Source organism: Barbus barbus (genome assembly GCF_936440315.1).
Source record: "Barbus barbus genome assembly, chromosome: 6".
NCBI classification, from domain to species: domain Eukaryota; kingdom Metazoa; phylum Chordata; class Actinopteri; order Cypriniformes; family Cyprinidae; genus Barbus; species Barbus barbus.
In genome coordinates, this window is record NC_136734.1 from 36,035,558 (window position 1) to 36,055,210 (window position 19,653).

The 19,653-nt window shown below is 35.7% G+C and overlaps 1 protein-coding gene across 1 annotated transcript in view; it reads right to left on the minus strand.

The window, feature by feature from the left end:
* LOC306871324 (carboxyl-terminal PDZ ligand of neuronal nitric oxide synthase protein-like) overlaps positions 1 to 19,653 on the minus strand; it is a 48,397-nt gene that overhangs the window by 25,451 nt on the left and 3,293 nt on the right. The window contains exons 3-7 of the mRNA XM_079419155.1: positions 6,719 to 6,811; positions 6,498 to 6,556; positions 6,294 to 6,402; positions 3,005 to 3,158; positions 2,673 to 2,818 (exon numbers count right to left, since the gene is read on the minus strand). Of these exons, the coding sequence (XP_079275281.1) occupies positions 2,673 to 2,818; positions 3,005 to 3,158; positions 6,294 to 6,402; positions 6,498 to 6,556; positions 6,719 to 6,811 (561 nt within the window). The remainder of the gene's footprint in view (positions 1 to 2,672; positions 2,819 to 3,004; positions 3,159 to 6,293; positions 6,403 to 6,497; positions 6,557 to 6,718; positions 6,812 to 19,653) is intronic.

Consider the following 19,653-nt stretch of genomic DNA (forward strand, 5'->3'; position numbering starts at 1 on the left):
GGAACAGTTCACCCCAAAATGAAAATTCTGTCACAATTTACTGTAATTTACTTTGTGGTATAATTTCTTTCTTTTGCTGAACTTAAAAAAAGAAGATTTTTTTTGGTTAACCAAACTGTTGCTGGTAGCCACTGATTTCCAGAGGATGGAAAAAATACTATAGAAGTCAATGAGGACCAGACACTGATTGGTTAACCACAGTTTTCTAAATGTCCTCTGTGTTCAGCAGAATAAAGTAACTCGTATATGTTTGGAACAAACAGAGGGTATAATTGATGACAGAATTTTAATTTTTGGGTGAACTATCATTTTAATATTCAGCTCCTTTGAATAGGTACTTTTTTGTATATTACAGAAATATTAAGCATTTTGAACAAAATGAATTTGGATATTCTTTTGATAGGCATACTGTTTTATACTAGCTGTGTATAATTTTTGGACAGTTGCTAAACTAAATAAATTTGACCATTGTCCTGGGGGACAAAAAAAAATAAAAAATCAGTGCTAGTATCAAGTCTTGTGCATCACTCAGAAATTTGCCCATTATAATTTATAAACTGCTAAGTATAGTTTAGTTTACATGTCTTGAGCTGTAAAGTCAAGTATCTGTTTGTCAAAACAAATCACAACACTCCACCATAAGCAACAAACACGACAAACCACCATAAGATAAACACAAATATGTCTCAAAACATAAGTAGTGTCAAAGTTTTGGATCAAGAAGCAGAAAGATCATAAGGTAAACATATGCATGACACCAAACATGACATTATCACAACTGGAAAGCAGCAAAGAAAACAACATAATTCCTCTTTCTGTGTGATATCTGATATCAACCAAAAGGAGGAGCTGGAGGAGTTTATATCAGCGTGAGCTGAGACAGGGGATGGAGGGAGCAGCACGTCTGCAAAATCAAGACTGCCAAAATGAAACCGTTCATGAAAACAATCTTTTGCTATCCATTATCTCCATTGTGCAGACTGAAATATCTTCCATAGGTAGGATGGCAAGGAGATAACAGTTAATGACTACATAAAAAAAAAAAAAAACATAAAAAAGGAAGCTGTAACAATGACTTTTCCCATTCTGTCTTCATTTATCCTCCAGTAGATCCATTTGTCATGAACGTCAGCTACAAAGCTAATGGAACACCACTGGATCTTTGATGTTTGCTAGACAAATAACACATGAATGCATTATGAATGGATTGCTGCTAAATGAATACATGTAAAATGAATGAATGCATTATCTGCTTTCTGCACTGGGAATTTCTGTAATGATTGATGGAGAGATATCAAACAACAAACAATTTTTGAATTTGAACTTACTTAATAATCCTTATGCCATTCTCATGATATATGAACTTATAAACACGGACATGCAGCCAAATCAACTTGACTGGCCAGTTTGTGTTTAAATGCCATTAAATTCCTGACAAGTAGCACCACACCTAAATCTCATAACTGTAGTAATGCACAAATAATAATACTAACGGATAATAATAATAATAATAACAACTTATTTAAGGTAAAAAAGCATTTATATATCATGGTAAAATTTGTTGAATTCATTTGTTTAAATATGTTTAAATGCCTTTCTTTTCATTTTTTTAAATTAATGTTTTTGCTTTTATTTACTTTAACAATACAGTATAGTTCAAAAGTTTGGGGTCAGTAAAATTTTGTTTTGAAATTAATAATTTTATTCAGCAAGGATGCATTCATCAAAGAATCCTGAAAAAAAGTATCGTTTCCACAAAAATATTAAGAAGCACTACCGCTTTCAACATGAAGGATCATGTGACAGACTGGAGTAATGGCTGCTAAAAATCAGCTTTTCCATCATAGGAATAAATTACATTTAAAAATATAGAAAACAGTTATTTACATTGAAATAATATTTGACAATATTACTGTTTTACTGTAGATTTAATGAAATAAATGTAGCTTTGGTGAGTATAAGAGACATCTTTCAAAAATATTAAAAAATCTTAACAACCCCAAACTTTTAAAGGGTAGTGTAGCAGCCTACCTAGTAATGACAAACTCATTGTTGAGAAAATAGGTAAAAATACAGTATATGTAATCTATTAAACTAATACAGTGGTTTAAATAAGGTCTAAAAAAATGATAATCACCACTGAGAGTAATGAGAAAGATGCATTACACTAATTAAAATCTGAGGGGAAATTAAAATTAAATACTACTAATAATAAAATAATAAAAGGGGTATAAAATCTTTTTATCCTGACCTAACAGCATGATTTCTAGCTGGCATAAGTTTGTGAAACTGCTCACTCAGCTGAGACTTGCTATGTGAGTGGAATTTAAATAATCTAGAGATTTTTGTGTGTTGCTGGCTAAATTAAATTCCTGTCTCACTGGGGCTGTATGATATTATTTCCACTTCAGACACAGTTAAGTGGTTAAAGTCATGACAAGGATTTTGAAAATAGTGTTGCCTGGGGCAACATAACAGTATCACTGAATACCCAGAAGGAGGAATAAGGTTGAGTTAAAGGGGAAAAAACAGAAGAGAAAGGAGGTGAAAGGGGTTTCCTCTATATTTATAAACAGCCTATTTCCAGCTGATGAGCGATATTGGACAGACGTCTGTGGGGAGAAATGATGCAAGAGCTTCTCAGTCATGCTCATACTCCAGATCACTCTCACCTGAAGGGTTTGTCCAGGTTTCGCCACGTTGAGCTCTGACAGACTCTGAAGAATGTCACCCATAGCCTGCTCAGTGTGCTTTGTGGAATGTGCCTCTGTTCCAGTGACATCATCCATACCGTGCTCCATCCCTGTCAGCTGATGAGCTGTAAACAACAGCAGCATTTTAAGAATATGATGCACACTTCAAGAAACCAGTTAAACAACAATGATCAACACGTTCAAACATCACACGAGATAGATCACAGAAATGCTTGCCTCCACAGATTTGATTTACTAATGATGACATGTGTTTTAGGCATTAATGCTCTGATGCGATGGCATGGTCTCACCTTCAGGGCTGGGCTCTTCTCCAGACTGATCGCTCTGGCCGTCTGCAGGGCCGTCTGGCTGTTCATCTGCATTCTGCTCAGCATGCTGCAGACTCAGCTTATGGCACACCTCAAACGCCTGACCGACCGTCCGCACTATCCGCATGGCCTGACTCTAAGAGAGGAGAAAGGTGAAAGATCACATTTAGAATCTTATATACATTTATTTATTTAGTAATTTAGCAGACGCTTTTATCCAAAGCGACTTACAAATGAGGACATAAGAAGCAATCAAAAACCAACAAAAGAGCAACAACGTGCAAGTGCTATTACAAGTCTTGGTTAGCCTAACGCAGTACAGATAATTATTTATTTATTTATTTATTTTTTTAAATAAAAAGACATATAGAGAAAATAAAATTAGAATACAGAGTGCTAGAGTTAGAGGGTCAAGTAAAGATGGAACAGATGAGTTTTTAGTCGTTTCTTGAAGATGGGTAAGGATTCAGCTGCTCGGATTGAGTTGGGCAGGTCATTCCACCAGATGGGAACAGTTAATGAAAAAGTCCGTGAAAGTGTTTTTGTGTCTTTGGGATGGTACAATAATGCGTCGTTCACTTGAAGAACGCAAGCTTCTAGAGGGCACATAAGTCTGAAGTACTGAATTTAGGTAAAGGGGTGCAGAGCCAGTGGTGGTTCTGTAGGCAAACATTAATGCCTTGAATTTAATGCGAGCAGCTATTGGTAGCCAGTGCAAATTGATGAACAGAGGCGTGACGTGTGTTCTTTTCGGCTCATTAAAGATTAATCTTGCAGCGGCATTTTGGATTAATTGTAGAGGTTTAATAGAATTGGCTGGAAGACCTGCCTAGAGAGCATTGAGAGTTGTGTTGCATGTTCTGAGAGAAAGGGCCTGATCTTCTTAATATTGTATAATGCAAATCTGCAGGTCCGAGCAGTTTTAGCAATGTGGTCTGAGAAATTCAGCTTATCATCAATCACAACTCCAAGGTTTCTGGCTGTTTTTGAAGGAGTTATGGTAGATTAGCCTAACTGGAAGGTGAGATTGTGATGAAGCGATTGGTTAGCTGAAACTACAAGCAGTTCTGTCTTAGCTAGGTTGAGTTGAATGAATTAATTATGAATGAATTATGCATTTATATAGCGCTTTATTGTGTATAGCTGTACACCCAAAGCACTTTACAATCATGTGGGGGGGTCTCTCCTCAACCACCACCAGTGTGCAGCATCCACTTGGATGATGCGACGGCAGTCACACTACAACGGCACCAGTGCGCTCACCACACACCAGCTACAGGTGGAGAGGAGAGAGAGTCATAGAGCCAATCAAGTGTATGGGGATTATTAGGAGGCCAGGAGTTGAAGGTGATGGTCCATCATCCAGCAAAAAATGTCTGTTAGACACGCTGAGATGCGAGCAGCTATCGTTGGATCATCAGGATGGAATGAGAGGTAGAGTTGAGTGTCATCAGCATAGCAGTGATATGAAAAGCCATGTTTCTGAATGACAGAACCTAGTGATGCCATGTAGACAGAAAAGAGAAGTGATCCAAGAACTGAGCCCTGAGGCACCCCAATAGCTAGATGTTGCGACTTAGATACCTCACCTCTCCAAGATACTTTGAAGGACCTATCAGAGAGGTAAGACTCAAACCACTGGAGTGATATACATAACATACATTATATGAATAATCTTAATTTTTGCATTTGATTAATAATTCTAAAATTAAAAATATGTGTGCGGTGCAAAACTCATTACAAATAATATTATTAGCATAACAACTGTTAGTGAAATATTGTGTTCATACATAATATATATGTTCTTATATATATATATATATATATATATATATATATATATATATATATATATATATTAGGGCCGGGACTCGATTAAAAAAATTAATCTAATTAATTAGAGGCTTTGTAATTAATTAATCAAAATTAATCGCATTTTAATCGCATATAAATATTTGACCTGAGAACAGTGAGAAGTAAGTTTTTTTATATGGATTTTTAAATTTCCCATCCACAGGGCCAACCAAAGCGGTCTCATCAGCTTCTTTGTCCATGTTCACTGTGGTTTGTTTTTGGCTGTTTCTCAATATGCGTCCTTCAGCGATCTTGCGTCCTTGTGTTCTCGTTCTACGTCATCATTAACCGTCGAAGTTCAGTTCCAATTCTCAAGAACGCAAGTACAGAGGATGCATGAAAGTGCCCGGATATGTTCTTGAAATTGAGGATGCATCGAGTGCAGACTTGAGAGAATCGAGCCGTTAGAAATCCCAGAAAACGCTGTGGGTGGCCGGTGTACATAATTAAGCCTGTAAGCTTTAAAGTCGCTCTCACAAATACTTAACGGCTCTTCAAGTTGAAAGTAAACATTTATCGTTTTGTTTTGGTTAATTTTAATAAAGTTATAAGACCCGGAGAAAGTCTGCATTTTTATTGGCATATTAAAATGAATCTTAACAGTAAAACATATAACGCTGTAAAATAAAACAATACAATTATATGAAAGTAATATCTATAATAGTATGAAATGTTTTAATAAGTTATGACATTTTGTAATATTTATTGTTCATTGGCCGTTTCTTATGCTGAGACTATGCGGTCAGTTAAGCAAGAACGCAGTACATCTCAGTTCTCATAAGTGTGCGTTCTGTGTTCTCGCGTCCTTCCGAGTTCGTTCTTCCAAGGAAGCTTGGCAAGACCGGTCTCCACGAGAACGCAAGTCCGTTCTTTGCGTTCTTGGAAGTGAGAAACAGAAGGCTAGTTGGTGCTCCAGTATAATCGGTCCGCCGAAACTCATCCAGTGAGAAACGTTCCGCGGTGCAAAAATAAGTGCGATTAAAATGCGTTAAAAAAATTTAACGCGTTATTTTTGTGTAATTAATTAATCTAAATTAACGCGTTAAAGTCCCGGCCCTAATATATATATATATATATATATATATATATATATAACATTTAACATAACAATACAATGACCAAAATATTTCAAAAAAAAATAAAATAAATAAATAAATATATATATATATATATATTTATATGGATGGTTATTTAAAAATACTTTGTTAACTGTATTGTAAAATAGCTTTTTGACACATTTTCTTGATTTTATCATATACATAAATTTTCTTCTGCTTTTTGTTCATAGGTAGTTTTTTCCATTATGGTGGCTGTGCTACTACAATTCCATGAAAAAAGGCAAAGGGCAAAGAATGACAAGAAGAGCAGAGACAACAGAGACAAATAGATGAAGAGTATCAAGGTTAAGGCCCTCTACCGTTTTTTTGGACTTGAATACATTGCATCTGAACGAGTTGTTGGATTCGTCACGAGCAATGTAGCTGAAAATCTTCAGATCCTGAGAATCATGGGATACATAGAAGATCCTTGGAGGAAACAGAGAAGAAAAATTCAACATAGGCTAAACATTAATACATCAGGTCGAAATAACTTTTATTTTGTTATATTTTCTGCATCTCACCTGTATATGGGGTCATGCATCACCAGCATCTTGCTCCCATCCCATGTCCACTCTTTCCTCTTGAGGTCAAAACAAGGCAAATGTCAGGGACTCTACTGCAAATTCTCATTATGAATGAGACAAAAAAATTAACTTCTAAATTGTAGTACTGTAATTTTGATACAGAATAATGATATTTATGTGTCATGTCAGAGGTGTAGGGCTGATGAGATCACACATGCCTTGGCTTTTTTACGCAGCACCACTTTGACCCCGTCTACGGAAACCACTATGCTCACTTTCTTCTTCTTCACGCTCTTTGCCTTGAACTCATACTGCAAGGAAAAAACAGAGTGATTTAAATGCATAGAGAGACTATGACCAATCAAACTGAAGTACTGGGACCAATTCTAAATCAGTTAGTACTCATTAGCACCTAAACTGCTAAATTATGAAAATAGATGAATCAACAATCAATCCTGCAATGAGAGCGTAATAAAATTACATAATATAATGAAGTATTTACAATAAACAACAACTTTCTTAAAGAGCTGAAACTGATGTAAAAACTGGTGACTGGTTTCTTTTATGATTTCTAATATGTAATTTTTTCCTGTGATGGCAAAACTAAATTTTTAGCAGATATTACAGCTTTAGTGTTTAGTGTCATTATCTTTTGGAACATTACAAATGTTTTTTTTACTGTCACTTTTGATCAATTTAATGCATCCTTGTTAAATAACACTGATTTATTTGAAAACTGTATCTCAAGTTTCCCACCTTGGCCTATACTAGCATTTGACTCTCTCTAACTCACTCGCATAAAGTTTATTGTGCTTTATTCGTTGTTTACAGTTTATGTATCGTAGGCACTGTATGGTGAGAACACAATCCTAGAATGCACTGCAAGGAGCTCCTTGAAAAATATATATTTAAGAAAGATGCAGATATTTGACTGTGCATTGCATGTTGTGCTTATTAGAGCATAAGGCTTATGTATGAGCACCAAACTACTCGAATCAGCTCTGTTCTACTGTAAGATCAGAATAAATAAAAAAAAATCTTGCAACTTTGCATGAGATGTGTCCAAGAATGATTTATTTCCAAATGTCTTCAGTCTGAATGATTCAGATTGGCACTATTTGAGCTTTTGTGTTCTTTGAAACTCATTGAGTTGGACATGAATCATTTCTGCTGAAAGACTTCCTATTCATTATTGAAGTCAAGTCCTGGACTGAACTGAGAGAGCTACACTCATTCGCCGAAAGCTGGTCTGTACATCTCTTGTAGGCTAGAGGAAAACAAGGAGCAATGGAGGAAATATAAAGACTGTATGAGATGTACTACAGGAAAAGGACATGACAGGTCTGTCCACGTGTGTAGATGACAAACCTTTAGTCTTGCTGAAGAGCTTGAGTGTGTTGAAGTTGCTAAAACTTTAAACTATATTGTCAGAATTAATCTCCATCACAGCTCTCTTTTAGAACGAGAAGAGATGCTTATTTTCACTTAGACCACACGTGTTAAATTTCTCATGTATTTGTAATTTGCGTTAGGCAATAGCATCTGTTAAAGGGATAGTTCACCCTAAAATGAATATTCAATTTAAGTCAATGGCAATGGCTCAACTGTTTGGAATCTATCCCTTTAAATGAGGAAATATACATTTGGTTTATTACAGCAATTAATTCAGCCTCAAATCCATTCAAACACATAGCAGATCATTTTGGCCTTTTGTTTTTGTACTATGTAAGATATACGTATGATACATATGGTACTCAACCAGAATAATAATAATAATTGCTTTGGTGTAGTGGTTGTTGCCATGTCTTTGCGGCAAAATGCATTTGCAGCTTTTTACCTGTAAGTGCCATGACTTTCACAAGTTAAGTAAAAGGTAAGATATACATCTTGTGTTCAAGAAGAAGCCACTCTGTATCATAAATCACAATGCAATTCACAACATTTAAAGCAAAAAAACAAAAACAAAAAACACAACCATATAGTTAAGTCTTTACTAAGTGCTATATAATACCTTCATTACAAATGGAATGAATTAATGAAAGTTAGGAGTTAAGTGCATTTTTGTCTTGCCAATGGGCTAGATGCGGTTGCATTTGGTGGAGAATTTAAGAAAAGCATTACAGTGAAAAGAATTCATATTCACAGGAACAAATATTCATTTTAAATCTGCCACATCCCATTTACCTGTTAATATTTTGCTTATTTATTTTATATTAATAATTTAACTAGGAAATTCATGAGGGACAATATTTACACTACACTAGAGCTTTCTAAAAAGTTCATTTAAGCCAGAATTTCAAATGAATGGCCTCTGACCGCAGACGCTCATTACTTAGCATGCATGCAGCCATTTAGGAAAAAGGACAGCTCAAGACCAAACAAAATAAAAGCAAAAGGGAAGAAGTTGGAAGTCAAGGGACAAGTCATGGCTGGGAGTGAATACAAAATAAGGCTACTTGTCAAATGCTCCACACCAACTGACCATTCAGCCTTCAGGGTTTCTCATTCATATTACTCTTAACACTACCAGTGTCAAAACTGCACCAAACACAAAAGACATAGTAAATAAGCTCCATCTATTCCATGGCATACTAGTGCATATGAGACAGTGAGAAAGATAATAATACGTAAGGGTCATAATAACAAATAAATAAATGTAACTCTCTACTATACAATAGCTTGCTTTCTTGCATTCACCTGCTTTCTTTAGTTCTTGGATACAACTTTAACCTGTCATGTCTTTAAACAACTCCTGACTGCATGATGTGACCTTCAGTATAATTAGCAGTGAATGTCAGCATCCAAAGGCCAGACTAAATATTAATGCACCCTTCCTGTACAGCATGTTTATACGCATGCCTCAAGATCTCTATGTGATGCTGGATTATGTGATGTGGTTATCCCCCCAAATTTGATTTTAGATTTTACAAAATACATATAAATGTCTCTGATTGTGACATTTCATATTAGTATACTAGTGAGGCTCATACTACACAGTGTATACTTCATATGGCACACTATTTGTTAAATAGTAGCATGTGAAACAGCATGCACACGATTATTTTAATACATTTATTTAGCATTTTTAATCCAGCAAATACAAGTATTTAGCATTCCAATCAATGAGTAAAGAAAGAGATTAAAAATCATGTTTGACATTGTGTTCATTCAATACCATAAAAAATCAATACTAATATCCTAACATCTAAGAGGAAGTGGTGATTCTCGTCTTAATGTCTTAAGTACGTTGCAGTTTATGACTGAACACCTTGAGGTTTTGCTTGCCTCATGACAACAATTCACTTAAACCTGCTCCACTTTTGCTCCATTTGTGCAAAAAAGGCAAGATGTCAAAATCGAACTAAACCATTCTGTGTCAGCCTTCTTTAAAGGAAAAAAGGAGTCTGCAAGAATTAAATTTTAATCTTTCTTATTGCTCAAGTGCAAAGTACATATATAAATATTTAAGATATACTGCATAGCCATTGTTCTCTGTGCATAAACATTTCAGTGAAAAGTTTGAAAGCTGCAGTTGTCATCAAATAATAATAATAATAAAATTAAAACTAATAAATATAATTAAAAATAATAATAAAATGAAGAAATCCCCCAGAAAACAAATGGGTCAGACTTCAAATTTGGGATTAAGAGCTGAATCCAGCCATCTGCTATAATCCTGTCTTGCTTTTATGTCTAATTTCCATTTTGATAAAAAGCATCTGCATAGTGGGCTTAAAATTGACAAAGCTGCCACACTCAGAACTTAATGACATACCTTACTGATCTCTCTCTATCCCTCGGCTTACAAGTGATTTTAGATGCCAGCATACGAGAGAAAACAATTACAAGTGACATCTCCATTTGTTTTTAAGACAGCCATCAAAAGCATTCAGCAACTGAACACTCAAAAAAACACAAGTGCACTTGTATAACTAAGACTACACTGGGGAAAAAACAACAAAACAAAAAAAACAAAGCAGTTTCCACAAATAAAGTACAAAAGTGGTCTGAAAATAAAAAAAAATATATATATATTTTTTTTCTTTAACATATGACAGATTGCAATTTGAAAGAACTTTTTCTGGAATACAAAATGGACACGGATTTAATGGTTTTATCCCATTACCCGGCAGTACTGGGTATACACAGAAAAGCAGAATGATCATGAACAATGAAACCCTCAAATACAGCTTTTCAAAAAAGTCTTTGAAAAATCTTAATGCAACCTGGGTCACGATTCATACAGACAATCACAATCAATTAAAGGCTGTATCCTAGCAACAGTCTTTAAAAGTGAGATTTTGGGGGTCCATTCTTTTGACCCAAATCTTCCCAACAGTCCTTTAGTGCTAAACTAAGACAACAGCAGGAGCAAGACAGGAAGGAGGGTGTAGGCCTGTGAGGTTGCCTGTCAACGATCGCCCAAAGACTTAACAAATTAAATTTGCATTAGAGTAATGTCAAACAAGGTTTCAGTTGTCAGTCATTCAGTTCAATCATGACATCATCATAACGTCACTGTCCAAACCATAAATGGAAACAATAACAAAATAACTGAATAGCCTGATATGAAGCTATACGATAACAGCATACTTACATTTATTCATTTAGCTGACGCTTTTATCCAAAGCGACTTACAATTGCTATATATGTCAGAGGTCGCACGCCTCTGGAGCAACTAGGGGTTAAGTGTCTTGCTCAGGGACACATTGGTGTCTCACAGTGGATTCGAACCCGGGTCTCTCACACCAAAGGCATGTGTCTTATCCACTGCGCCATCACCACCCCACTTGCAATTAATCTGATTTCAAGACCAAATGTAAAGGTAATTTTTGGTTGATTTTGTCTCAAGTTAAATTGTATTTAGTCAGATTGTCCTGCTAGTACAGTGAAAATATAGATTTTTCAATATATAGTGAAATATTTGAGCATTTTGTAAAGTTTCAGTACTTAATATCCTAAGTATCGATACACAAATACTTTAAAATGGTACTGAATATGGATATTGTTCAAGGTATTGCATTGAAAAGGTATCATAAAATTCAAATACTCAGGATAAATGAAAATGTAAGCTGAATGCAGAAAACAAATATACAATATCACATAACTTATCTGCAAACAGCAGCTTTTCATTGACAACATGGTAACTTGTTGGTAAATGGACAAAAACAACTTAATGAAAGGCAGAAGAACCCAAGACAGAGAGGGAAAAAGTGAGATCAGTTATTAAATAAATATAGTACTTTAAAATGTCTGTACCACTGCTTTCTTCACACACAATAAAAAATATGCATTTGTACTTTGGCACTAGGGATGCAAGAACTACTTCCATTAGACGCTGCCATTGGAAACGACCTTGGCCTGCATGGGATGCTGAGAGCGAGTTAGTTTCTCTGCTTGATTGGGATTTCCACTTGACTTCAGACCAATGGGGAGTGTGTGTCATTTTAACAGAGCGTGTACTTGAGGATGTGTGCGAGAGACAGGGAGAGAGGGAACATTGAACAGACTTCCGAACTCATTTCTTGGAAGCTGAGTTGGCAGAGCTACCTGCTGGGAGTTGGACGAGGGCCAATCAGTTGATGTCACGAACCCCATGGGCGAGATTTAATAACCTTTACTGTGCTGCTGGCCCTCTAGGATGGCTTGATATTTCAGTGAGTGTGTATGTGGGAAACGGTGAAAGAGACAGACCACGAGCAATGCTACATGGAGCATTCAGGTTTTCTCCAACAAGCTGTTGTCAACAAGTCATCTTTTATAGATGTGTTACATGCTCGCATCTGTCATACTGTGCGAATAATGCTGGGAAAACATCAGTCAGGTTTAAAGTTTGCACAAACTTTTGGAGTCTTGAGAAATTTATAGATATATATCTGCATATGATATTAAGACTTGTGTATAGATTTATATTTCCTAAGTTGAAGTTGTTCTTTACTGGTAAACTACTAAACTAAATTTGTGCTTGAATGAGGTTTGTGCTCCAAAAAATCCTCTATATAGGTATACTTAATGGAAAACAAGAAAATAATATTTATTTAAATTTTTTCACCGATATATGCTTGCTTTGATGTTGATGTTCATAAGGGCATGTGCTTGACTGAATAGATGACAAGACATATGTACTGACAGGAACTCCCTGTGGTACCATCTCGAACAACAGCCTCAGCCATTAGAAGTGAGTTTATGTGTGCAAGTGTGTGTGTGTGAGGTAGAAATGAAGTAAAAGAGATTTTGTCAGCTGTGTAGATGTCAGAACTGGGATTTGAAAAATCCATATTAGTCAACAATTAGTTTAGGCCTTATCAACATAGTGTCACAATTTCAGACCCATCAGTGACCTGGACTTGATGTGTATAAACAGCACAGTAACAGGTGTGAGCACAGTTCAAAATGACTCGTTCTGTCTGTCTAATGTAGTGTTTGGACGTGTGTCCACACAGAAGGTCAACTCAGAATCTGTGCCAAGTATGAGGGCACCATCTGTCCCATGTGCATGTCTGCGTTTGTGTTTGAACAACAATGTCAACACTCCAGCGTCCAAGTCATATGCATTGTGCAAAGATTAAATATAAGAGATTATGGTTTTATAGATTAAGGGCAGATTTTTGTTAAATAATAACACCTGCCATACACTACAGTTTAAAAGTTTGGGGTCAGTAAGATTTGTTTTTATGAAAGAAATTAAAACTTTTAAACAGCAAGGGAAACTTGAATTGATCAAAACAAGACAAATACATTTGACCATTTAATAAAATAGTCAAACTTCAAATAAATGTGATTCTTCTATTCATTAATTCAGATTTTTTTTAAATCATGATTTTCACAAAAAATATATCAAAACACAACATTTGAAATGAATAACATTTCACAATGTAACAGTTTTTACTGTATTTTGATCAAATAAATGCATCCTTGGTGAGTAGGATAAAAAGAAATAATTAAAAATTCTACCCATATTAAACCCATAACCTTGACAACTGGAGGAGCAGAGCTATTTTAGTTTTAAATGTTTCACTTCAGTCATTCATGTGACTTTTTTTAGTCATTTATCCTAATGTAATTTAACATCTGACAGCAATTTGCTTTAAAAATCAGCTTTCTAAAGTGAAAAAGTCCTTCGTTTCCTAAAATGACTCATAAGCATTTATGATGCCATTTTCAATATGCTCAGCAATGACATCTTAATTGACCATTTCAGGCTCACACACATTTCCTTTCAGCTCTCTCTTATACACTCACAAAAACAATGGCCTCGGTTGGGCCAAATGGCTTTCAGTGACAAAGTAGAAATGAGAGGAAGAAGCAAAGAGAGTGTAGATCAGGGAATAGAGGAGGAATGGAGGGAAACACAAGACGACGAGAAATGACAGGCACAGACACAGGGAATGAGAGACACTCCTAAAAAGCGAGAGAGAGATACAATATCCCTAAAGTAGAGTGACCATCTCTCTCTCAATTTCTTTTTCCCAAGCCCTGAGGCAGTTTCCCCAATCACAAAACAAACTAAAACCCAACAGATAGTGGAGTTCACATAGAGTGTGTGCCAGCGTGCCAGAGAGTGCAGGTGAACGTTAAAAGTGTCATGTTTGTGCGGGTGGAGTCTGGCTGAATGCGCCTGGCGCTCAAACACCCTCAAAGTTTCAGGACTCAGGACGTGTTTCGGCAGAGTTGGCGGGGGGTGATATGGTGATATATTGCCATGGTGATAAGGGGGTCCTGGTCTTGCGTAACTGGTTACACTGACAGAAATAGTCCGAAGAAGTGAAAGAGAGTGTGAGAATAGAACAAAAGCAGCAAAAGAGGGAGGAACCCTGCTGAGTGCACTGACTGAGAGCAGTGGGACGTGGGATTTACTCAGGGGTTCTTTCCTTTTATTAAGACATACACACATTTTACATCTGTTTATGTGTATTTATTCTTCTCTGGAGTGAAAGTGTCTCTGTATATACATGCATTAAAATGTATGTGTTTGTCTCGAGGATGTTAATTACTCATTCATTTATGTCACATCTAATGTGATTTAAATGTGAATATTGACAGCTTGCAGTTTGATTTGGAGGGAGAGATGTTGAGCTCATGGATGCTAGTGCATGCAGGCCATTACACTGCATCTGTCCCTGGGCTACGGCACAACAATGAAGCCTTTCATTCTCTCTGTAGCCCCATATCAGCCCCCTCCCCATTAGACACACACACCATCCACTCCCTAACCCTCACCTCCTCCTCTTTCCTTTCCTCTCCTCCTGACCTCTTTATCACATTCTCTCATGGTTTTGTAACTTCACAGTCGAACACAAACATTTATAAAACATAAATTCTTTTACACCAACTTTGTCTGGGACATTAAAAAAGTTTTTTAATGGCAAACTTATAAAAAAAAAAAAAAAAAAAAAAAAAAAAGATTTTTCATTAAGTGATGTGTAGTTTCTGTATGGTGGATCAGAGCTCAACAGATAATACCATCACTGTAATATTATAATAAGAAGTTATAAAAAGGCGGATGATAAACTGAAACCGAATGAAATCAAAATGAAAACATTGCCACTTAACCAATCAGTCATACTTATATTTGCTCATCCATCCATTCATTCACTGACCTATAAAATCTTAGGCCGACAGCGGCAGATGTAGAAATGAAGTTATCAAATTAAGTATGACACAAGTTAATAAGCTCTTTAATTGGACAACATAACTGTGTTCAGTGTGCTACTGAAATAGTTGTGTAAATGATTTTTGGTCACATTTTATTTTAAGGTCCAGTTCTCATTAACAAACCATTAACTATGACTTTTGCCTCAGTAAACTCCTAATTTGCTGCTTATTAATAGTTAGTAAGGTGGTTGTTAAGTTTGTGGAATATGGTCATGCAGAACATGTACTTTATAAGTACTAATAAATAGCGCACTAGTTATTGAGAATTGGTTCCTATACTAAAGTGTCACTTTTTTTTTTTTTTGGTAATGGTAATGTCATTCTTTATATTCCAGTTTTGATTTGAAAATTAGAATGACCTGATCTCTGGATACATACATCAAACTATTCATTATCAAAATTCATTGTTCATATTGTATGTATCAGGTTCTACTAATGTTAATGTCAGTCGACGCATAAATATAGGCAACTTATACACAGACAAACACACAAAGATAGACACATATTCTAAAGCAAACTTGCATACAACATGCACTGTAAATAAAGATGTGGAAGAAAAATGAGGACAGTATTTGCGGGTCGACACTGCTATACTTCATAAGGTAGCTAAACCTTACAAAACCACCCTTTGGTTACATACCGCTGACAAATTCTCAATTACAAAAATGATTCATAAATAAAAGAAATCTAAACTTTAATTATAAAAATTATAAAAGCAAAGTTCACTTTTAGGAGCAGGAATTTATAAGTCATTATAAGTAGTTTAATGCAATATTTAGTTCCAGTCCTCTAATCTGATTGGACAAGCAGGGTTCAAGAGTTTGTGTCACTCCACTGGTCTGTGTCCCACTGTGTTCCAGACAAGAGCATGTGAGTGGTGATGAGTGAAAGTGGAACTTGTCATATTGCTCAATTATATAAAAACAATTGACATCTATGGTATGAACACGTTTAGACAGCTAAGTAAACAAGTGTGAGAGTGTGTGAGGGCTCACCAGACATCGCTGTTGCTATAGTGACATTTTGCATATATAAAAAAATCTATTTGCACTACAGGGGAAATTAACGACGTTCTTTCATTTGGCAGTTAGCCTGGATTGATTTGCTCTAAATCGTCATAGATTCATAAGAACTAATGCAGCTTAAATAAGCCTCTTCATCATCTACAGGCTTTTCCTTTACATTATAAACACATCTTTTTTGTGTTTGCATTTCTCATTTGGTCAAGCATAAACATATTGAAATTCTGGCTAACTCTACTGTAGCATATTAGCTTAAAAGGGAATTGTATATAAATAATTACAATTAATTATGATTAATTACAATTAGTTATATCGGCTGACAGTAATAACTGTAGCAGAATTAACTTGCCATCAACTGATCTGTCGGTCCAGCGAACATTCAGTGCAAGCTCGTATCAACTCTAAGAAAGGATATTTCCTTGGCCACAGGAAATACTTTCCTATTAATGCATTAGAGCATGTAGCGAGGGCCAAAATCATAAAGAGACATTTAATTTGCAAGGCAGAACCAGAAACTCATGTAATTTGTGCACACAACTATTATTAACTAAGCACTAACGCAAACTAGTCTAACAAACAAACAAACAATCAAACAATCACTCATACATGGGGAAAGGGCAAGTGAGAGTTGATGATGAAACCATCAGGAAAACCAGAGAATGCAGTAATGGAAAGAGTCATTTAACCACCTGAGTAAAACCATCAGCGCCATTCATAACGGGGTCTATAACTTATACTAAACCTCTGTTTCGTGTAGTTAAATGTTATACTTGCATTGCTTGGTTGTGACTAGTGTCCAAAATGCAGTTTCAGATGAAAGTCTGAATGGTTTCAAGGTTTTGGACTCCTGAAGATGTGAATTAGGTAGAAATGTTCTTCCCAGGTAGAAAGTGAAAAAGAGCTAAGAAAGAGATCTGCTAAGGTCCGAGGAGCTTTGGTTGAATGGAAAGTCAAGGCCGCAAGGCCTGGCGCAAAGCTTAAAAAGTGCAGAAGAGTTCTAGCTCACATCCTCATCTTCTCAGAATCTAACAGAACCGCAGACGGCAGGACGTCACTTACGTGAGAGTTTTATCTGCTATAGAGGTCACACCTCTAGGGAGTCAAAGAGCCTATGATGACTTGAACTTTTGGAAGGAAAGTTTACGACTCTTTGTCTCCATGCATGGATTGGAAGTTGATATACAAACTATTAAAGATTCTTAGAACACTTGTATGTTGCATAGGTATCGACATATAATATACACTCTCAATTAGATCATCTGAAGACAAATTAATAGAGACCAAACATGGTATAAGTCAGGTAATATTAACTAGTGTTCTATCATAAGCATGGATAAAACAGGATACAATACACAAACACATATACAAGAACAGTAATAATATACACTATGACCTGAAGATATGCGTGTTCATTCAAAGAAAGGTTTTTCTATGAATTAATTAGAGAAGAGTCCAAAATTTGGGGCCTGGAGTCATTGTTGCATACATACATAGTCGCCTATATTATATATTATATATTGTGTATTTTATTTTTTTTGCTGCTTTGTACATTGGTTATTGGCTATTTCTTGTTATTTTGTTTTATTACCTGTGTCCTGTCCTGTTACTGTCTTTCTGTTGCACTGTGGAGCTTCTGTCACTATAACAAATTCCTTGTATGTGTAAACATACTTGGCCAATAAAGCTCATTCTGATTGTGATTCTGATTCTGATTGACAGACAAAATTGTGTGTCTGATTGGTCCAAATGCTACACTACTTAGCATACCTGGGAATAAACAAAAACTTCATAAACAAGACTTAATAATAGACACTATGTACATTAACATTGCATTTTGATCTTCTAAAAGACACATGCCGCATTACGATCTATTCATAGCTTCACTCTACAGAGTAGATCTGTTGAGGAATTAAGGCACAAAACAATTCAAGTTTTAATTACAATATTCCTTGGCTGAAATAAATGGTGTTCCCAAATAGTAATATAATGTTAGAGTAAACAAAGGAAAGAGAGAAGATAAAAAGGGACAGTGTCTCAGATGACTTGCAAAGGTCAGAGACATGGTTATGTGTTGTTTCTTTCATTGGAAGAGGACCATTTTCCAGTTATTTTTAGGGCTGATAACACAAGACCTAAGGAGCTGTCAATCACATACTGCCATTCTTAAGAGACATTCTGTAAGCTGACCTTTAACCCAATCATCACAGAGGGACTGACAGAAAGAGAATACTGTCAAGTTATGTATCTGCTGCCCAATGCTGAGAAAGTGTCTGTGAAAGATTGACACAATCTTCAGCATTGATATATCCCCTTAAACTCACACACACACTTACACAACGCCTGGGTGGTATGAATGTGTTCACAGTGCAACAGTAGAAATGTGTGAATATTGCTCACAAGAACACATATCCACATGCCTTCCAACATTTACACACAGAAGTGAAAAAAAATATAGCGGTAAGAGTCCCAAACAAATCAAGACAAGGGACAACTTCAGAGCAGGAAAGATATCATGATCCTTCAGAAATCAATCTAAAATTCGGATTTTGTGCTCAGTACAAATAAACATATATATATGTGTGTGTGTGTGTGTCATAATATAAGATTTTGGTCATACTGTACACCATTAACTCACACTTAACCTTGAGCTGTAACAACTGTTCATTCAGACATGCTTCTATTAAGCCACATCATGGAAAGCTTCTCCATTGCATAAACTAAGTTATTTTTAAGTATTACTTTGTGGTTTCATGTACACTCACTCACACATTCACAGCAGGTGTGAAAGAAAAGCTGTTCATCAGGGCTCGATTTAAAGAGCTGACTTGCCAGTTGACAGTTATAAAAGCTCAGTTTCTCAATAACGTGGAGAAAATGGTAAAGAGAGAAAAGAGAAAAGGAAATAGGCTGTAAAGAAGGTCAGTACAAATTATTTACTGTTGTTTTCAGCAGAATCTAACACAACAAGGCCATGAATTCTAGACTTGTCTCTGAGGGACGCGCTAACCCAGAAAATATCAGCAGTGAAACACATTAAACAAACTGACACTGACATTCCCCTAAAAAGCCCAGAACAACTTTATCAGTGGGTGCTATTTAGATGTTATTTTCACTATTTTACACCCACAAGCAAGTCCATAATGCCTAATTAATTAATTGAAATGGAAACTTACACAATTTAACATCAATTTATTAAAAGTTTAACGAAAATTTAATTTTTAAAGCCCTATGAAATACTTTTTTGTTGCTAAAATTCTGTTTTATTATTATTATTTTTTTTTTTTAAACCAAATTTCAAAGTCACAGTTTCTTCAAGTTAAACCAAATTTTTATTTTGATGGGATTTTGTGAAGCCCTTTATGTGTCTCTGTTTATATGATTTGACGATCATGAAGTGACTCTCAGAGCAGTTCTAGAGATTATGCTCATGTCTTCGTGTACTCATACACTGTCGCGGTAGAGGCTGAAAACACTGC